Source organism: Ochotona princeps, chromosome 14, assembly GCF_030435755.1.
Source record: "Ochotona princeps isolate mOchPri1 chromosome 14, mOchPri1.hap1, whole genome shotgun sequence".
Lineage (NCBI taxonomy): Eukaryota > Metazoa > Chordata > Mammalia > Lagomorpha > Ochotonidae > Ochotona > Ochotona princeps.
In genome coordinates this window covers 20439608-20461236 of record NC_080845.1, presented here as the reverse complement: position 1 = coordinate 20461236, position 21629 = coordinate 20439608, and the positions used below count along the sequence as shown (strand labels likewise).

At 43.2% G+C, this 21629-nt stretch overlaps 1 protein-coding gene across 2 annotated transcripts in view; it reads right to left on the bottom strand.

The window, feature by feature from the left end:
* Positions 1–21629, bottom strand: part of TMEM245 (transmembrane protein 245) — an 80937-nt gene that overhangs the window by 45061 nt on the left and 14247 nt on the right. For both annotated transcript variants that reach the window (XM_012925780.2, XM_036496672.2), the window contains exons 4-7: positions 14283–14399; positions 10207–10434; positions 8861–9030; positions 1361–1465 (exon numbers count right to left, since the gene is read on the bottom strand). In XM_012925780.2, coding sequence (XP_012781234.2) covers positions 1361–1465; positions 8861–9030; positions 10207–10434; positions 14283–14399 — 620 coding nt within the window. The remainder of the gene's footprint in view (positions 1–1360; positions 1466–8860; positions 9031–10206; positions 10435–14282; positions 14400–21629) is intronic.

Sequence of the window (21629 nt, the reverse complement as noted above, 5' to 3'; positions counted from 1 at the left end):
GCCTGGTGCAACAGCCTAGCAGCTATGTGCTGGTTCCTATCCTGGCTGCTCCACTTCCCTTCCAGCTCCCTGCTTGTGGCCTGGGAAAGCAGAGGAGGAAAACACAAAGCCTTGGGACCCTGCACCTACATGGCAGACCAGGAGGCTCCTGGCTCCGGATTAGCTCAGCTACAGCTGTGGCAGCCATCTTGGGAGTGAGCCAACAGATGGAAGATCTTTCTGTCTCTCCTTCTCTCAGTAAAATCTAACTTTCCAATAAAAATAAATAAATCTTAAAAAACAAAAAAAGAAGTGCTCAGTTTGCACAAATCCAGAACCAGAGAGAAAGGTTCAGCAACACTTACTGCCAGTGTACAGGGAGGCAAAAACTCCCTGGCAAGTAGAAGGAGGAAACAAAAAGGGCTTGAGTGAGGAACACAACTGAAATGGGCAGGTGAGACCCTACGCAAAGGGACAAAAAAGGAGGGAAAATAAGAGCAGGAAAAAGAAAGCAGAAATGAAGGAACCAGAACCATTAAAGACTGCCTGCTAACAGGTTTAGGCAACACACCAGACACAGAAAAGGACTTCCATGCAAGTCCGCACAGTACACAGGGGATTCCCACTTGAAGGGCCAGTAGGGGCTGCACAGCAACTAGAACACAAGTCCTGGGGAACAGATCATGAGGACCACATGACAAACATGAAGACATGATGACACTAAAATGACTGAAAATATGAGGGAGGCCACATAACAAAGATCAATGTAATTCTTCAGCTAAGTATTACACAGTAGATAATTGGTAATAGTTATTAACAGATTTCCAGATAAAAGGATCTCTAGGAATGTATGAAAAATTTTTATCACAAAGATTATGAAAATTCTTTGAAAACAGCATACCAAAATTTAGGATGTGGACTTTAGTAAAATGGAGTATAAACTATGAAACGATATTATAGAGGCAAAAATTTCGCTGTGTTTTGAGAATGATTTCGTCTGATAAAATCAAAGGGAGAGAAAGGAAGTGAAAGGTGAAAGGACACTGAATGCACAGATAAAGGGAAGGTACTAATCAAGAAACTGATGCAGAGAGCATGACACTAACTAGACTATCAGTCACAAAGGCCAGAATGTGATTCTCACCCTCAAAAAACAAGACACCCATTCCTCAGCACCTCATATTGTTCACCTGTGTTTGATAATGGCATCATCAAAATGCATGTAAACAAGGGTTGAAAAGAAAACATATAAAGCACATTCAAGGTACGGTGAGGAACCAACAGTCTAGCTGTTACCCATGTTTACAAGTCAAGCAACATTTTCCATGCTGCTTCTGCCAGCTTAGAGACTCTGCTAATGGCAGTAGCAATGATACTCTACCTTTGCAGTCAGGAGCAGGGCTAGAAGAAGGGTTCCTATCACTAACAGGAATATGATGAAAATGCTAATGATTTTATCTAACATCTTCTCCAGCCAGATGATCATCTGCACAAAAATGAAAAGAGAATTATTTATCTGTAAAGCACAAGAGAAATATGTGTTGATTCAAATATCAGAAAGACAACATAGGATATTCAGCAATGCAAACTACGGCATAATGATTAAAGCAGTTAAGGCTGTGAGTGGCTTCTGAAAACTAACAGTATTAATTATTGTTATTAAACGAAGTTATTTTTGTCATGTCTAAAATGAGGCAGACCATTTGAACATAACCTATGCTTGAATCCTTGCATTGTTGTGACTCTACATTTCAAATTACAATTTACAGCTTGCAAACATCCTAAAGACAATCCATTAGCTGAACTCAAATCTTACGAAGTTGAACTGTCAATGAGCAAACAGCAGTGATTTAGGAAAAGATTGTCCCTTATAATACAGATACATCTTTTGCAGATAACAGCAAATTAAAATGGAAATCACATTAAAAGCATTGCTTCTTTTTTTAATTATTTTGTTAGGATTTCAAAAACAGCTATAATGGGGCCCGGCAGCGTGGCCTAGCGGCTAAAATCCTCGCCTTGAAAGCCCCGGGATCCCATATGGGCATCAGTTCTAATCCCGGCAGCTCCACTTCCCATCCAGCTCCCTGCTTGTGGCCCTGGAAGGCAGTTGAGGACGGCCCAATGCATTGGGACCCTGCACCCGTGTGGGAGACCCGGAAGAGGTTCCAGGTTCCCGGCTTCGGATCAGCGCGCACTGGCCCGTTGCGGCTCACTTGGGGAGTGAATCATCGGACGGAGGATCTTCCTCTCTGTCTCTCCTCCTCTGTGTATATCTGGCTGTAATAAAATGAATAAATCTTAAAAAAAAAAATAAAAAAACCAGCTATAATGAAAATGTAATGTAAGAAAAGGATAAATAGCAAACTTAGGATAGCAGACATTTGTGACAAGGGTTCTGGAGGTGGAGGCAGGGGAGGGGAAGGGCTACGAAAGTGACTTCAATTATACAGGCAACTATATAAAGTTAGGGGTAGGGTGTGCAACCAGACGAAATTATTTTCATAGTTACCATTTTAAAATAAAATGGTTCTAAAAATCTGATATTCTACTTGAAGCTTCTTTCTGAAAACAGAAGTGAATATAAACTAGAAATAATCAATGTTGTGGTTGTTCTTTAATCAATAATTAAATTATCTTCTCCCTAAATGCTGAGGTTCTATGTCAACTATAACTTCAATCATCTTCCACAATCTCAGATAATCTTATATTCTAAATCACCTTTGCTTTCAGAATATAATACAAAATTCTGATGAATTTTTTTTTTAATTCTTGCCATGCAAAGCTACCGTTTAAATTTCAGAATTACATTAAGAACTGCTAGCGGCTGAAGTCCTTGCCTTGCATGTGCTGGGATCCCATATGGGTGCCAGTTCTAATCCCAGCGGCCCTGCTTCCCATCCAGCTCCCTGCTTGTGGCCTGGAATAGCAGTCGAGGATGGCCCAAAGCCTTGGGACTGTACCTGCATGGGAGACCTGGAGAAGACTCCTGGCTCCTGGCTCCAGTTTGGCTCAGCTCCAGCCATTATAGCCACTTGGGGAGTGAATCAACAGATGGAAGATCTTCTCTGTCTCTCCTCCTCTATATATATTTGACTTTCCAATAAAAATAAATCTTAAAAAAAGGAATTGCTGGAACACCAAGCTGCATCCCTCAAACCCATGAGCTTCCTCACTGCTAAATTATAAATCTAAAGTTGAAATATAAAACAGGCTTATCTCTAAACAGCTAAACACCCAAGAACAAAGAATGTTGGTTTAGAAGCCCACTGAGTCACCACCTGGGACCCCAAAAACCCATACTGCTGCACTGGTTTGAGTCCCGGCTGCTCTGTTTCACATCTAGCTTCCTGTTTATGCACCTGAAGATGACCAAGTCAGTCCCCCTATGGGAGCAGCAGACGCAGGTCCTGGTTCCTGGCTCTGGCCTAACCCCACCCTGGTTGTTGCAAACACAAGGGACATGAACTAGTGGATGGAAGAATTCTGTGTCCTCTATCACGCTGCCTTTCAAATAAATCAATCTTCATGTTAGGGGTGGGGCAAAACCTTTCTTTTTTACTCAATGCTTGTGTCCCCCTCATCTGCCTCCCATGAAGGACACGGTCAGGAAGAGATCAATGCTACAGTAAAGACCAAGGTAAAACATTAATCTTCAATCCTGACAACTACAGCTTCAAACAAGAGTTAATTGTCAGCACATGTCACCAAAGCATCAAAGACAATGCAGAGATTTTAAAAAAGGAGAAAACAGGTTTTTAAGATATGGAAGGTCAGATGTCATATTTCGAAGGCAGGTTCTCAATTCCAATCAAGTCTCATATTCAGAAGCCAACTGAACACCAGTTTCTTCACAGTGTTTCTAGAGGGAAGGCCTAGTACCACGTCACTCTGCAACTCAAGAGCCTGACAAATGGCATGCAGTAGGCTCTCAGTTAACACGTAGATCAATAGCCAAGCACAAGTAACTTCAGTTATTATTCACTGTGAAAATAAGAGAAGCCTAGCTATTTCCATAAAAAAGTTCTAGCCTGAAATGTATTTTAAAATGCAAATGATATCCTGCGTAGAATGGCTGTCTAACTTTATGTCCAGGTATTTTTTTTTAAATGAATACTTTTTTATTTAACCATATGATCCAGCAATAGCACTCCTAGGAAATATACCATGTCCAGGTATTTTTAACATGTAAAGCATGCGCTATTACATACACATATTCTGTCATCAGCATTACAAAATCAGCCTTTATATTTCTAAGCTGCAGTAAAATTCTCTTACCATAAGGTGTTCACCCAGGGGGTGGGAAAAAGTCACACTAAAACTTAACAAATTAAAAAGTTCCAACTAAGGGATATCCATCTAACAGAAAATTACTTAGAATACATAAGCTAAGAATCTTTGAAAAATTCACATTGTGGGGCCCGGCACCATAGCCTAGGAGATACAGTTCTTGCCTTGCAAGCTCCAGGATGCCATTTGAGTGCCAGTTCTAATCCTGGCTGCTTCATTTCCATTCCAGCTCCCTGCTTGTGGCCTGGGAAAGCAGTAGAGGATGTGCCAAAACCTTGGGACCCTGTACCTGCGTGGGAGACCTAGAAGAAGTTCCTGGCTCCTGGCTTCAGGCTCGCTCAGCTCCGGTCATTGTGACCACTTAGGGAGTGAACCAGCAGATGGAAAGACCTTTCTCTCTGTCTCTACTTCTCTCTGTAAAACTGACTTTCCAATAAAAATTTTTAAATCTTCAAAAAAATTGTCATTGTAAGCAGCTAAACCAACTTACAAAGGTAAGAAAGAATAAATAGGTCAAATGGAAGACAGAGACAGATAAGAATAAAGGGGGGGATAAGAAAAATAAAAATACTGTGGGTAGGCTGGCATGGTGGTACAGGCATCCTGTACTTACACCAGTTAAACCCTGGCTGCTCCACTTCCCACCAAGCTTCCTGCTGCAGTGCCTGAGAAAGCAGCAGAGGATGGTCCAAGTATTTCAGCCCCTGTACCTACCCAGTAAACCTAGAAAAAGCTCCTGGTTTCAGAAATGGCCCAGCTCCAGCTGCTGTGCCATTCTGGCAGTGTACCGTAGAACCAACCCCCTGAAAGAGTAAATAAAACAACTCACAAAGAAGCACAAACAGAGAGATGAGAGAGAGGAAAGAGGGGAGAGAAAAGAGAGGAGAGAGAAGTGAGGAGGAGAGGGAGGGAGGAAGAGAGCAAGAGATAAGAAAGAGGGGCCAGTGCGAAGACTACTCTGACAAACCCTCTGCATACAAGCACTGGCATCTCCTAGGGGCGCCAAGTGCTGTCCCAGCTGCTGTTTCCATCCGGCTCCCTTTTATGGCCTGGGAAGCAGTGGAGGGTGGTCCAAGTCCTTGGGACCTGCACCTACTTGGGAAACCTAGAAGAAGCTCCTGGCTCCTGGCTCCTGGCTTTGGACCAGCTCAGCTCCAGCTATTGTGGCCACTTGGGCCAATAAAAACAAATAAAGCTTAAAAAAAAGGTGAGGGGGGAGAGAGGAGGAGGAAGACGAGGAAGAGAGGAGAAACTTGGGCCAAAGTTCACTGTTTAAAAGTGAAACAGATTATTTTAAAACTAAATGATGAATGCGTTTTTAAAATTTAGAGCTGTCAATATTTTATCGTCATATCTGAATTTATTTATCAAACTATTAGGAAAGTATCATTCTGGCTGGCATGTTGATGTAGCAAATTAATCCTCTGCCTGCTAGCGCTGACATCCTATATGGGAGCTAGTTTGTGTCTAGGCTGCTCCACTTCCAATTCAACTCCCGTTACGGCCTGGGAAAGCAGTGGAGGATGTCTCGATTCCTTGCATCTCTGCACCCCGTGGGAGACCCCAAGAAGTTCCTAGCTCTTAATCAGCTCAGCTTTGCCCGTTGCAAGCCATCTGGGGTGTGAACAATATAAGACTTCTCCGTCTCTTCTTCCTTTCCTGTAAAATCTTTCACAGAAAAATAAGTCTTTCTCCTCTTGGTTTCATAATTCATTGCATTGCAACTTCTACATCCCAGAATTTCCCAACCCTCTGTTTTCTGACCATAGATTTAAGGCAATACAATAGTTCTCAACTTATCAATGTGCGTCCCTGTAACACACAAGCTCATAATTTCAAGCAGTTACTTCTACTCCACAGCAATGTTATGTGTTATGTGGATCATCAAAGAAAAGAAAGAACTAATTATATCTCTTAGAAATCTTTCAAAATAAACTCAACCTTTCAGCTATACATTAGGTTCAAAACTAGGCAATTGAACCATTTTTACAGCTACTCTCTCTCCCATTTCTTGAGAACAATCTCATTGTGGTAAGCCACATGTAACTGGGGGAAAATATACAAAGTCAACTGCTTTGATCAAAATTATAAAATGTAACTTAGGTTTTCACACCATCCACCACAGATAAGGAAGGAAGGTATACACAGCCATGCAATGGGATGGGGAGAAAGAGCTTAAACACTTAATGTTTCCAATAATCAAATATTTCAAATTTAAAGCTCTAGGCACTGCCAAATTCACATACTGCCTCCATTTCAACAGAAAAAAATTAATTCTAGTCTCTAGATTCAAGTCTCATTCCTATCCATTTTCAAGAAATACTGTATCCTTAAGGCCTGCTTTAATATTTCTATTGAAGACATTTAAAGTTTCATGCTTAAACACCTTGCACACAAAGGATGCCATTGCTTGCTACCTACTGAAACCAATTCAAAAACTACTACATGGCCTCTTTGTCAAAGGAACAATATTCCTACAACATCTGGGTTAGCATAGATTGAAATTAAAATTCTATGCCAAGGGATTGGCACAGAGGCCTAGCAGCTAAAGTTTTCACCTTGAACATGCCAGGATCTCATTATGGGTGCCGGTTCTAATCCTGAAAACCCTGCTTACCATCCAGCTCTCTGCCTGTGGCCTGGGAAAGCACCGGCAGATGGCCCAAAGCCTTAGGATCCTGTACCCGCGTTGAGACCTGGAAGAGTTCCTGGCTCCTCGTTTCAGATTGGCGCAGCTCTGGCCATTGCAGTCACTTGGGGAGTGAATCATCGGACAGAAGATCTTCCTATCTCTCCTCCTCCCTCCCTCCCTCCCTCTCTCTCTCTGTCTCTCTCTCTCTCTCTCTCTCTCTCTCTCTCTCTCTATATATATATATATATATATATATATATACACACACACACACACATATATCTCTGACTTTGCAATAAAAACAAATAAATCTTCAAAAAAATTCTATGCCAAAAATATGAAATATTTACCATAGATACAAACTCATACTTTGAGCAATACTCAAAACTTGACATCACAGACATGATTACGAACTGTTCTTACGCTTAAACTATTACTAAAAAAAAGAAGTAAGACAGTAAAGCTTATCTTTTTTTTGAAAAAAAAACTATATAATTTATCTTAAAAATAGCAATAAAGAGTCCATCTTTCCTTTAACTATCGCCTAACATTTCACACATGGAAGAATTTGGAAGTTAGAAGCTGAACTGCATTACAGAGCTAAAAAGAAATAGAAATCACAACAGACAAGACTACAAGACAGATTTCTTGAAAACACTTTTAGAAGGGGTTACCACCAATATAAAAAATAGCTTTTGCTGAGTTTTGAGCAATCACACTGTGTGTGATACAATCAATACTTCACGACCTTCCATAGCTTATGATTAGAATCTTGAAACCAAAATTTAGTTTGACAAATGGACAGAAGCAGAAATGAGAAGGGAAACTGGGACAGAGCAGGAGGCGAAGGGGGTGATGTCACAGCATTAGACAGTAAAACCCAACATTTGTGTGTTCATTTACCTTCTTATTTAGCCAGTGCCAGAGCTTGAGGGTAGGGGGTAAAGTGAGAAAGAGAAGATAAGAACAGTAGAATATCGTTAGAGAACGCAATCACAGCATGGAAAGAAAAGTCACTGAGAGCATGAGAAGGGACTCGTCCAGACAAAGGGAAGACGGGAGAAATCGCAGGGCATTTACAAAGTTCTTACATTAAGAGAAGGAGGCCAGGCAAGCTTTACTGGCAACCTGAAGGCATGTGCCTTCGCACTAGGCCATCCATCTGTTCTTCCTGCTGTGTCCACTGAGAAATTCTTACTTGTGCTTCAAAATGCTTTGGTATCACATGCCCTGCAAAGCCTTCCCACCCCACCACTTGATCAACACAGGGTCATTTCTGACATGTCCTGTCTATTTTCCCTACACAAATTACACCGACAGCTAACACTTAGGCAGATATTACTTTGTACAAGGCACTGATTTCAAGATTTTACCTATTTTAGCCATTTAGCTCTCACAATCATTCTATAAGATAGGTGCATCTTACTGATCACACAACTCCTAAATAACAGAACTGGGATCGGAAACCAGTGTGGATTCAGAGCCCAAGCTTGTTCACCATTGAGCCTGTATGGAACCACTGTCTCTGGACCTTCAGGATCGGCTGTTTTTTTCCACCAAACAGGGTGCCTATATTTATCTGGCTTTCCATCCTCTGTTAATTTTCCCTCACACATGGAGATTACTCCAAAAACATCCACCCAACTGAGTGATGACCTGTTGATACAATTATACACTTATCCTCCTGGGCTTTCAGTTTGGTGCTAATAAAATGAAGGAGTTGAATTAGTATGCCATAACCTCCTTTTCTTATATTTTTAACAGAAAAAAAAGTACTTATTTAAATTAAATCTATTCTGAGCTTTCATAAACCATAATCCTCAAATTTTTAAATTATAAGCTTAACAATCTAATGTGCTATCTATAGCTACAATAAAAACAATAAATGAATTGGAATATCTCCAACCATAAAAGACAGAAACACCACTCAAATCACCAAAGCTCTTAAAAATACAATACCTTGCTATCGACTTTTAGCAAGAACTTTCCAAGTCCAATAACTGGCCAGGGTGCTAGAGCTTCCTGTCGCTCCTTCAAGAAGCGCTCGATGACTTGCCACCACACATGGCAGCGTTTTTCCAGAAAGTCCACAACTCCAAAGTGAATGATAAGCTTCTTGAGGACCCATACTACACAAGAAATGAAAACACACATGTGAACAAAACACAGATTATAAAGTCATGAGAAGCTTCCTTAAGTGCACATGGCCGTTCAAAACCAGGAAAGCCAATAGTAGATCAGTGGTTTTTCAAGAACAGTGGGGGAGCTCAAGGTATTCTAAACAGATGGAACTGGGCCAACTGATGTCACCCATTCCCACCTACTCACATACTATTTTCAGCTGTGAGGCTGAGTCCCCAAGGAGCCTGGGATTATTCTATAGCCAGTGTAAACCAACAACACTCTCATCATGAAGACGTCAGTGACCGTAGTCTTGGCTCCTCATTAAGCTCTGACATTTCTTACTCTCACTGGCTAGTACAGCTACTCTTGGCAAGTTTTGGTCTTTGTTTTAGTGACTAGGTAAGTACAGGGTATTTCATTCTGTCATGACTGCATACTGCTGAAAGGTAATTTCACCGTTCCCGTTTCCCCACTTGCTGTTGTCTGCATTTGTAAGAGATGCCAGCTGAGCACAAGCAGAGCTACTTCAAGTGGGCTCTGCTGCTGCATGCTGCCAAACCTGGCAAGGACTGTTCAGGACTACAACAGGTCTGTCTCCCCCTAGAGCCGGGCACCGCAGCAGCACTTCAAGCAAGTCCACAACTTCCTTTTCAAAGGCAACTAGAGGTAGGGCCAAAAGGAAGTGTATTGATCCATGAGGCTTGACATCTGAACTGTGAGTAATTTATTCACTCACTTCAATTACTCTCACCCCTAGAAAGGCATCCTTAGCCTTGGCTTATAATCCAAGGTTCAGAGTTTACTGTTTTGAGTCAGTAGGTCAGAGTTATATTATCAGTTCAGCAATTCCTATATTAGCATTTTTAAATTCTGAGACTAAGCCCAGGGTGATTACAGGTCATAGAAAACCCTGTTCACAACCAGCTCTCCCCAAGGACATGTCAAATTCCCAAATGCCACAAGAAACTTTAGCCTCCCACAGGCTGAACAAACACATTTTCAACCTTGAAAGTGAAATATTAAAGATGTATCAAAAGATTAACTTCCAAATAATGTCGGTTCATTATTTAAAGGCAAACATAAGATGGCTTTTATTTTGAAAAAGTAAAGTTATCTGAAATATCAAAATGTAAGAGTGCAAGACTTCAAAGACAGGCGATCGCAATGAAGGAGATAACAACCTGCGACGGGCACCGGGAGCAGCTGCACAATCCACAGGTTCAGCCAGATCTGAACAACGATGATGGCCCACACGAGACACACAAAGTAGACGTCACTGGTTTTCTTCTTTCTAACAAACGTCCCCATCTCAGGCCTTGGTCTGCCCAGGGTGGGAGAAGGGGAGGAAGGAGAGGAAGCGGAGGAAGAGGAGGACAACGCGGGAGATGGCTCTCCCTGGTCCGTGGTTTCTAGAGTGAGAAAGAAAAAAATCCACACACCAAGTTACCTTGGGAACAGCACACAGAGCAGTCTGGCACACAAGGACTTGTGTGTTTGCAAAGGCCCTAAAAGGCCCGGATAAAGTGCAACATTCACAGTACCTAAATCTGGGAAAATTATGTTTGTTGGTGGGTGAGATAGGAAACAGATTTTATTTTTTACACTTTACACTGTTCAGCATATGCATATTTAAAGAAAGAAAAATACCAGCCACAGCAGCTGACAATTATAATTATCCCACAAAAATTATTCAAACCATAGAAAGCAACAAATACTAGCATGTACTAGAATTCCTGCATTTAAAAATTCTTCCTGTTAAAATACATTAGATTACGATCATATATTTCTTACACAGTATGAATGTTCAGTGACATTTCACCTAAAATGAAAATATTTGCTTTTACAAGAAGCTAACACTTTCAGACATGTATTTTTCTGACAGGTAAACAGTGACAGATTGCTGGGAGGAAGGACTTTAATAAAGGAAATCACCCTAAGAGTATTTCATAAAAGCTACTCTTCTCTAGCAATACAACTACGTTACATTTTACTGTAAGGTTCTACATTTTTTTTTCTCAAAGATTTTATTGATCTCTATTGAAAACTCAGACAAAAAGAGAAGAAGAGAGACGGAGAGCAAGATCCTCCATCCACTGATTCACTCCCCAGATGGCTGCAACAGCTGGAGCTGTGCCAATCCAAAGCCAGGAGCCAGGAGCCTCTTCCAGATCTTTCACGCGGGCATAAGTTCTCAAAGCCTTAGGCCTTCCTCAACTGCCCTTCCAGGCCAATAGCAGGGAGCTGGATGATAAGCGGGACCTCCAGGATTAGAACCGGTGCCCACAAGCGATTCCGGCACGTGCAAGGTGAGGACTTCAGCTGCCAGGCTACTGTGCTGGGCCCCTATATTTCTTTTTTAGGATTCATTTTACTTTTACTTGAAGGCAAAGTTATGGAATGAAGGACAAAGAGAGATCTTCCATCTGCTGGTTCACCCCCAACAGCTCCAGCTGAGTCAGGAGCCTCTTCAGGGTCCCCCATATGGGTAGCAGTGGCCCAAGGACTTGAGTCATCATCTGCTAGTTTCCCAGGCCATAAGCAGGGAACTGGACAGGAAGTGCAACAGTAAGACTTGAACAAGCACCCACATGCACAGAAGGCAGAGGCTTAGTCTACTACATCACAGCACCAGCCCCAAGGTTTTCTCTATTTCTATTTTCTACTTTTATTAGATGTATTATGTATATCAGATGTCACACAGCTCATAAATTAATGTTACTTGATATACACCATGACAAAAATTAAGATACTAAATTGTGCAGGCTGTCTATTTTTAAAAAGTACAAAAGCATATCATACTTCAGAAACCCTAGGAAAAAATCAGTGTCTCTGATTTGCCTCTTACACAGTTCCACAGGGCTGTCCTTGGTCACCTTCTCCCAGCAATTCAATGTCAGCTCTACCAGCGCTGAGACCCAGTCTGTCCTGTTCTCTTCCATTGAGCCCCAGCACCTGACACATTGTAGGCATTCCATAAATATCTGTTGAATGAATGACTACCCCACTATTTCCTTTTTTGCATGTTTATTTTTTCATTTTTATTTGAAAGAGAAAAAGACAAAGATTTTTCATCTGCTGGTTTACTCCCAAATGCCCACAATGCCAGGCTTGGGGCAGGTCAAAACCAAGAACCCAGAACCTCACTCTGGTCTCCCGCCTGCCTTCTCCCAGGGCACACATCAGTGGGAAGCTAGACAAGTGGCGGAGTAGCTGGGACTTGAACCCAGGTACTTTGACATGCAATGTGGGTATCCCTCATGACCTTTCCTTTCATTTCTTAAGTGGTCATACGGCAGCCAAACGTTTCCAAAGTGTTGAATGTAATACTACATGTTAGCCGTTATGTGAACTCTTACCACTCTGATAGCTTGCACATGATGAGAAAGCTTACCTCACTAGGACTAGCATTTCATTCTGAAGTTCAGGCCTAAAGCCCAACCTGTTATAGCATGCTTTTGTTTGGCTCTGCTGTCTGCATAGCATTTTTAATTTGGAAACTTCAAGTCCAGGGGTATGGCAGATACTTGGAAAAGTAAGATTATAACCAAAATTTTGGAAACTCGAGTCAATGTGGAAGAAAACAAGCATTCCTGTGACTCCAAACGCCGTGCTCTTGGGCGATCCCTTCTTTAAGATGTTTCTAAAGTCAGTTCAAGAAGGGCCACTACAGATATTCCCTGAACTCAAACAGCGCTGGCATTAATGGAGTTCTCCACACACAATGATGCCCATTTGCCATCCTGAACCACATGACCATAAAGCAAAGGTGGATGTGGCTCAGCACGAGGACTCCACAAGCTAGGGCACACAGACAACTGAGCCCACAACAACCCAAAGGGTTTGGTGTAGACAAGACTCAATATATTAACCTCGTCAGTCATGCAAATCTGGTTTTTAGCACAAATGGGAGTCAAAAAGAAGGGAAAAATCTCCCCTCCTGCCCCCAAAAAACGAATTGAGGAAACAGAACAAAAAATACCATTAAGGCAATGAAACAAATTGCAGAAGTGACAGCTATAGCAACATAGAAACTAAGGAACCAAGATGAGGAAAGCATAAACAAAGGAAGTAAATGGAGCACCAAAAAGAAAAGGAAAATAAAATCAAAGTAAAAAGGGGCAGTGAGGGGAGGATTTGCTGCAGCAGTTATAACACTGTGTATCCACAGTGTTTTAGCTCCAGCTGAGATCCAGCATCCTGCTAATGTAAACTCTGAGAAGACAGCTGATAATGTCTCGAATAGTTGCATCTCTGTCACCTACTTGGGAGACAGACGGAGTTCCTGGTCTCCATCTGGCCCAGCCCTGCTTGTTATTTGAAGAATGAACTAGTGGATGGAAGATCTTTGTTTAAAAATTTTTTAAAAAACAAGAAAATAATTGAAAAGAAAAAAAAAAGGAAAAGATGAAGAACCAACACAAAAAACCCAAGGAAGTAAATAACTAAACTTAAGAGTAAAGCATTCAGTACAGAAATTACAATCCTTCGGACACTGCACCTGTATCAGTCTCAACTCTGCTTTGGATTCCAGTTTCTGACTCGTGAACACCAGGTGATAACTCAGAAACGTCAGTCTTGGGGCCATCACCATGGCATAGTAGGCTAAGTTCCCACCTACAACGCTGCATCCCATATGGGATGGGCACTGGTTCAAGTTCTGGATGCTCCACTTCCACTTCATCTCTCTCCTTATGACCTGGGAGCAGAGGATAGCTCAGTCCTAGGGACCCTGCATCCATGTGGGAGGCCCAAAGGAAGCTCCCGGCTCCTGGCTTCAGATTGTCTTAGTTTCAGACATTATGGCCATCTAAGGGGTGAACCAGCAAATGAAACAACTCTTTCTCTGTCTGCCTTTCCTTCTCTCTATATATGCCTTTCAAACAAAAAGTGACTCCCAGACACCTGTATAGGAGATGGAGTTCCCAGCTCCCGGCTTTGGCTTGGCCTGGTCCTGGTTGTTGTGTTGCAGGCATACTGAGTGACCAAGTAGAGGGGAGATAGCCCTCTCCCCACTCACCACCAGCCACCCAAGTCAAAACAGAAATAAGTAGGTTTTTTAGCAATTAATTAAACACATGAAAAAAAAAAAAGCAACAGACAAAACGAACTGAGGGAAGAAGGTGTAAAAGCAGAAATCGGAACAAAATGCTGAATCAGCAAGAGTGAGCAGCATTGTTTTGACAGTGCCCTTAATTCTATAGTCTATTTCTATTTCACTCTCCAGGACAACTCTTAAGGTCCTCATGCCACGGGTCACCTGTGGGCTGAGTGGAGGGCTGGTCTTCACCGCTGGATTCATAGCCCGTGATGGAGATGGCCAAGTTGGCCAGAGTAGAAGCCGCCATGGAGATGACTTGTCCTGGTAACTCTGCCCCTGTAAAAAAAATGTTTAGAGTTGTTAAGCAAGCAAACAAAATGGGAAATAAATGCTGCAAACTATAACATGGCCTAAACTCCTCACCAGCAATAAAACAAAATGGGTATTAGTGATCCACTGGGCCAAGGGTTCCTCACCAAGGAGGAATCCCTAAGAATCAACAGAAAAGTTTGCACAACATACAAGCCCCTGGATTGTTGCTCATTTGGGAACTTCATGTTGATGGCTCTGACAGACAATATACAAGTTTGGAGGTAGATGTGGGTAATGTGGCACAGCATGTTAAGCTGCTGCCTGTAACACCTATGTACTGTTACCGGACTTCTGGTTCAAGTTGTGGCTACAGATCTGGTTGTTACAGCCACATAACATGTCACCAAAGGATAGAAAACTCTGGCATTTTGCCTTTCAACCTTTCAAATATATTTTTAAATACAAGTTGAACACTACATTTAAAGTTTTTAACTTTGTAAATTTATTTTCCTGCATTCTTCTATTGAAAAGTACTGGTGGGCCCGGCAGCGTGGCCTAGCGGCTAAAGTCCTCGCCTTGAATGCGCCAGGATCCCATATGGGCGCTGGTTCTGATCCCGGCAGCCCTGCTTCCCATCCAGCTCCCTGCTTGTGGCCTGGGAAAGCAGTCGAGGATGGCCCAAAGATTTGGGACCCTGCACCCGCGTGGGAGACCCGGAAAAGGTTCCAGGCTCCCGGCTTCGGATCAGCACAGCACCGGCCCGTTGCGGCTCACTTGGGCAGTGAATCATCGGACGGAAGATCTTCCTCTCTGTCTCTCCTCCTCTCTGTATATATCTGACTTTGTAATAAAAATAAATAAATAAATAAATAAATAAAAAGTACTGGTACACATTCTGGTCAGACTGCCTGCCTTACTCTGTATTACTAGATCCCAGTATGGTACGCTGACTGTTCACACTGGGTACTCTAAACACTGAGTACTCTAATAACACTCCACAAAGGAAAATGCAAATGTCTGTCATGCCAAGGCATACAGATTTATCAAGTATGTCATTCAGCACAGGAGAAATCCATCACTTGCCAATGTAGAAGGATATCATGACCTTGCCACACACTGTATGTTCCCATGTTAAGCAACTAAGCTGAACACTTTGCATTGGAATTCAATAAAACACTGACAAGTGAGGTCAGCCTTTATTTTTAGGCACTGTGACAGAAATTCCAACTTATGATCCAAGAAGAAAGCAAACTTTGTATCAATCTGTGGTGTATATGGCCTGTGTATCTAAGGGGCTTCTGAGACACCAGCACATCAAAGGCTTGGAGAAAATTAGGGTCCTTCATATCTTACACGCACTCTGAATTGAGATAACGACACAGACCCTGCCCCCGGAGTCTAGTGACAGAGACAGCTCTGGATTAAAGAACCACATAAATAAACATTAGCAAACCATTATGATGACCATAAAGGAAATACCATGGGCATTTTCTGAGTCTATAGCGGAAGAACTCTTGGTATGAAGAATCGGGAAATGTCTCTCTTAAAAAGTGAAAATGAAGTTGACATATTACAGATGAGAAGGAATCCACCAAAGGCACTGTAAAGAACAGCCTTCTGGGGACTGTAATACAGCACAGCCGGTTAAGCCGTCACCTGCAGCGCTGCCAACCCAGTTCAAGCCCTGGCAGCTCTACTTCTGATCCAGCTCCCTGGGAAGTAGCAGAGGATGGTGGCCCTTGCACACACATAGGAAACCAGATGAGGAGCTGGCACCTGGCTTTGGACTGGCTCAGCCCAGGCCACTGTGGACATCTGGGGGGTAAATCAGTGAATAGAAGACCTCCAGCTCTCTGTCCTTCACTTCTCTGTAACTCTGTCCTTCAAATAAATAAACCTAATCTAAAAAATAAAGAATAACATGGGCATGAGAAGTGAGAAGGCTGTGACAAGAACCTTGCACATTAGGTCAAGAAAGGAGGTCAGGGTGTGTGAACACCGGCAGCTAGGAAGGTACTGGCACTTACCACAGGGAAGCCAGATGATGCAGATGGCACACACAGTGAAGATCTCAACCCTCATCCCAACAAACTACCAGAGTTCTAAATAGGATTCCAACTACATAGGCCATCAACTGTTATCCTCCCAGAATGCACTTAGCAGGAAGCTAGAACTCAAAGCAGAACTGGCACTCAAACCCAGGAGTTCAGCAGTTCCAGTATGGGAGACAAGCACCCCAAGCCAAATGGCCACCACATCTTGATGGTTTTCAGTAGCTCCAAAGCAAGATAATTTTAATGCTGCTCAAACATGGGCTCTGCCTGTGTTGGGACTTACATATCTATTAACACCCACCTACTAAGCCTTCATTCACCAAACGGGTGACCCAACTACATGTTGAAGGAAGAAACTAAGGTCCCAGTCTCCAGTTCAGGTTAATATCCAGTTATAACTCAATCTGGTAAAAATGAATGTAAAGTCACGCTGGAATGTCTGGGGAGGAAAAGGATGAAAATCTAAGCCATAGGAGGTCAAGAAAGTGCTCCTAAGGAACAACTGTATGTTGGATCCAACCTGCTGATGTCACTAAAATATACAATATATATTCAATGAATCTTAACTATATCATTGAAATTTATGCAACAGCATCATTGTAAACATACAAATAATTCAGCAACAATTTCAGAAGGTCTCAAATTTCATAAAAACAGGAAAGGAGGCAAGAGCATTTGCACAAAAAGTTAGCCTGTCCTGTAAGACAGCTGCACTGCCTATCAGAGTACCTGGGTTCAAGTCCAGGCTCTGCTACACACATCCTAGAGGGCAGCGGGTGATCAGCCAGATAGGAGCTCCAGCTCACGGCTCCTGGTTTGGGCCTGGCCAGCACTGGCTGCTGCAGGCACTTGGGGGACGAACCAGCAGATGGGAGATCTTTATCTGTATTTCTGCCTTTCAAGAAACTAAAAAATATATATGAAAGGAGTAGCACACAAGGGAAAAAACACACTATGTGAAAATCATAGATGTAGGACTTGATAACTGCTTTTATGAAACAGATACTGCACTTCAACGACTTGTGCCTTAGTCACAGCCTTCAGCACTTTCAAATCCAACGGTCCAAGCAGCCAGATGATAAACTGGAAGAAGAATGCCAGGATCGAGAATCTAGGCAGGGTCATGGGATTAAACAAAAAGCCCCAGCTAAAAATAGGTACACAAATAAGGGAGCATAATCTTAGAGGACTCAAAGACTGGAAAACAAAAAAGGAAAGAGTATCCACGGTGTCAAGTATCCATCTGCCCAGGGAGAGAGCTGGTCGGTATCCAGGGAGGCCCAAAACATGGCACATCTACACAAGCCCACATAAGCAGGCCCTCACACCAGCAGTCTAGCACCAGGGGACAGAAACTGAGAGCATGGCCCGTCAGAAACAGATCGCAAGGTCAGATTAAATCTGTTAGCACAGCCAACTCAACAACAGGCAGGCTAACGTTTTCGACTGCCATGGGAAGACAGCCCTTTGAAAGCACTCTAATTAAGGAGATACATTTGCTGTACCTTCATTCTTTCTCACGGAAACAGTGGTGATTGCCCAGAGGACATTCAAGCACGTTTACTTGAAGAAGGCATCACACACTAAATAAAAGTGCCCTTGGAAGAGGCTTCTGTTTCCATTACTCATGTGGAAAATAGCTCTGCCCCTCAACGGTATCACTTCCTAAGGGCCTGGAGAGGGACCAGCATCCTCCAGGCCTCTGTAACTGAGAGTATCAGAAATGGGGAGTGGGAGAGAACAGCAGAAAGCTATTTAACTTGAGAGGTCAGTATCATGGCATAGCAGGTAAAGCTGCTTCCTGAGATGCTGGCATTCCATTTGGGTGCCAGGCTGCTCCACTTCCACTCTGGCTCCCTGCTAAGGCATGGGAAAGCAGTGCAAAATGGCCCAAGTGCTTGGGTCCCTGCTCCTGGTATCACCTGGCTTCACCCCGGCCACTGCAGCTACCTGGGGAGTAAAGCAATGAATGGACAATCTTGGGTCTCTCTAACTGTAACTTTCCTTTTTTTTTTTTTCTTAAGATTTATTATTATTGGCAAGCCAGATATACAGAGAGGAGGAGAGACAGAGAGGAAGATCTTCCATCCGATGTTTCACTCCCCAAGTGAGCCGCAACAGGCCGGTGCTGCGTCAATCCGATGCCAGGAACCAGGAACCTCTTCTGGGTCTCCCGCACGGGTGCAGGGTCCCAAATCTTTGGGCTGTCCTCGACTGCTTTCCCAGGCCACAAGCAGGGAGCTGGATGGGAAGCAGGGCTGCCAGGATTAGAACCGGCGCCTATAGGGGATCCCAGCGCATTCAAGGCGAGGACTTTAGCCGCTAGGCCACGCTGCCAGGCCCAACTGTAACTTTCAAATAAGTAAAATATTCAGCAATTATTTTTTTTATGAAAGAGATTCAATCAACCCCTTCAGTTTCTTTCAATTTGGACTTAACTGGACCAAAGCTTTTCATTTATACCATGTGCTTCCCTCAAGCCATGAGACAGCCATCTATAAAGATAAACATGGTTATTTACAAGCTGTTCCTGGAAGTGCAGAACCCAGCTGGCACCACTTAGGCTACTAAAGAAACATGGGACATTTTTTTATCCTAACTATTCAACATCTTTTTCATACTTGGCACACATCTCTCTGAGCTGTGTTCATCTGTAAAATGGGCACATGGTACCAATTTCACTGGGGTCCACATTCAAAGCCCCTCCTAGGGTCTTGCTCACAAGAGGTGGCACTAATACCAGCATTCTTCTTTCCTCACAGGGAGCACACCAAAGCCAGGTATAAGATGCTCTGGTCCAGAACTCATGAGGAAATTTACTGACCACCAAAACAGCACTTAGTGGGAACATTAAGAGGTGATTCAGCTGAGGGCTCCATCCTTTGTTACGGTCAATGCCATGATACAAGGGTGAGTTTGGCCCCTGTATTGCTACTTCTCCTTCTGCGAAGTGATGACACAACAGGAAGGCCCTTGTCACTTGCCAGCGCCTGGATATCAGAACTCTTAGGTTGTACAACCACAGGTCAGTAAGTCCCAGGCCACTGAAAACGACCCAGTCTGTGCTGTTGTGGTAGCAGCACAGAATGCACTGAGACAAGATGGGATTTCCAGAACCCAGGGGACCCAGGAGCCAGGTCCTACAGCTGTGGTAAGGACAGTGCAAAGGACTGCAGGAGCTGGCAACCAGTGACAAAGAACCTGACATCAGTCTTGTTCCAGGCAAAAAGCCTGGTGAAGGAAAGGAACTCTGGGCTGAGGGTCAAAGACCCGAGCTTACATCTTAGCTCTGCCGTTACCTACATGGCTGTGGACAAGTTGGTTAACCTTCAAAATCAAGTGTTTCCTTTGCAAAACTGGGGCTCCATCTATTTTACAAAGCTTCACTTGATCATGGATTTAAAAGACAGCACCTGTGCGTGGGCTTCTGGTACAGTACTTAAAGTGCCACTTGGAATATCTGAATCCCACGGCAGAAGGCCTGGTTGAAGTCCCACCTACTTTACTTTTGATCCAACTTCCTGCGAATGCACACCCTGGGAAGCAGTGTGTGATGACTAAAGTAGCTGGGTCCCTTGCCACCCACATGGAAGCCCCAGCCCGGCCCAGCCTTGGCCATCACAGCCATTGAATCATGAGCCATCTGTCTTTCTCCCTTTCGAACAAGTGAAAATAAGCAAAAATTAAAAGTACAATCATAAATAAGAAGATAGTACACTCGAAGCACATAAAAGTTCTTGGCCCACAGTAGGCACTTATATAATTTTTCTCAGTCCCAGCGTGGCACCCTAGTTTGCTAAACCCTGGCCTCGCAAGTGCTGGGATCCCACATGAGCACCAGTTCATGTCCTGGCTGCTCCACTTCCCATGCAGTTCCCCGTATGTGGCCTGGAAAAGCAGAGGACCCTGCACCTGCGTGGGAGACCCAGAAGAAGCTCATGGCTTTGGATGAGCTTAGCTCCAACCACTGCAGCCACCTGGAGAGTGAACCAGCAGACAGAAGGCCTAGCTGTCTCTCCTTCTCTCTGTATATCTGACTTTCCACTAAAAATAAATAAGTCTTAAAAAAATAAAATTTTTCTCTGTATTATCTTTGGCTTCTGGAAAACACCAAGTAAGAGATTCCCAGCTCTAAGAAAAAACTACTGAGTAAGGAATTAACTCAGGAAAAATTCACAAAAAACACTTTATGGATCTAGTAACTAAATTAAGTCATGATGAAACTCAGACAAGTAACTCTGGGAGGCTCATGAACTATTGTTCTGGAAGATTCTATAGCAGCAAGAGAGTCAAAGCTCTGAAGACAGGGAAATACACCTGCACAAGTCTCTGAAACACAAAAGCATCTTGGAAAGGAGGTGGAATGACTCGCAAGGAAAGCCGGCACTCTGCCAAGGCAGTCCCTCTACAGGAGCAGTTCCAGCCCTACCTGAGCTACAGCGACACCTACAGGAGGGATCTTCCTACGCAAGGAAGGGAAGACCTGTCCCAGTTAGAAACTACACAATTTCTAGAGGAAACAAACAAAAAAACCTCAAAAATTTACTTAAAAAAAAAAGCAAGAGTTTTATCATGAGAATAACTTAGACTAGAAGTCTTGAAAGTGATTCAAGATCAGATTCTGAAGCAGGCTACATGAACAGTACAACTAAGAGAATCCAGTTAATGTCTAACCATCAGAAAGAATGCAGTCACTCGAAACTCAGACTTACCTCCTTACCACACCACCTCCACACAGCTGGAAAAACGCACACCTCACCAATGGTCTGTGGATCGTTACTCTATCTCGATACTCTCTCCTCCTACAACTCCCTGAGCACCTGTACTTTTAACAAACTACTTATTGACAAAGGGCACCTGCAGCCAGAGTACTTCAAAAATAACCTTGGTTCAGCAAGTTAAGCTACTGCCTGCAGTGCCAGCATCCGTTGAGGATGTCAGTTCAAGTCCCAGCTGGTCTACTTACGATCCAGTTCCCTGTTAACATGCTTAGGATGGCAACGCAAGGTGGCCTGGGTCGTTGCCACACAGGTGGGAAACCCAGAACCAGCAGCTGCTGGCCTCTGCTTGGCCCAGCTACAGCATTTTGGGAGTGAAGCAATGACAGAAGCCCTCTCTGTCTCTCCTTTCCTAATTCTACCTTCCAAATTAATAAATTAAATCTTTAAAAAAAAAAAAAATAAAACCGGTGCATGGTCAA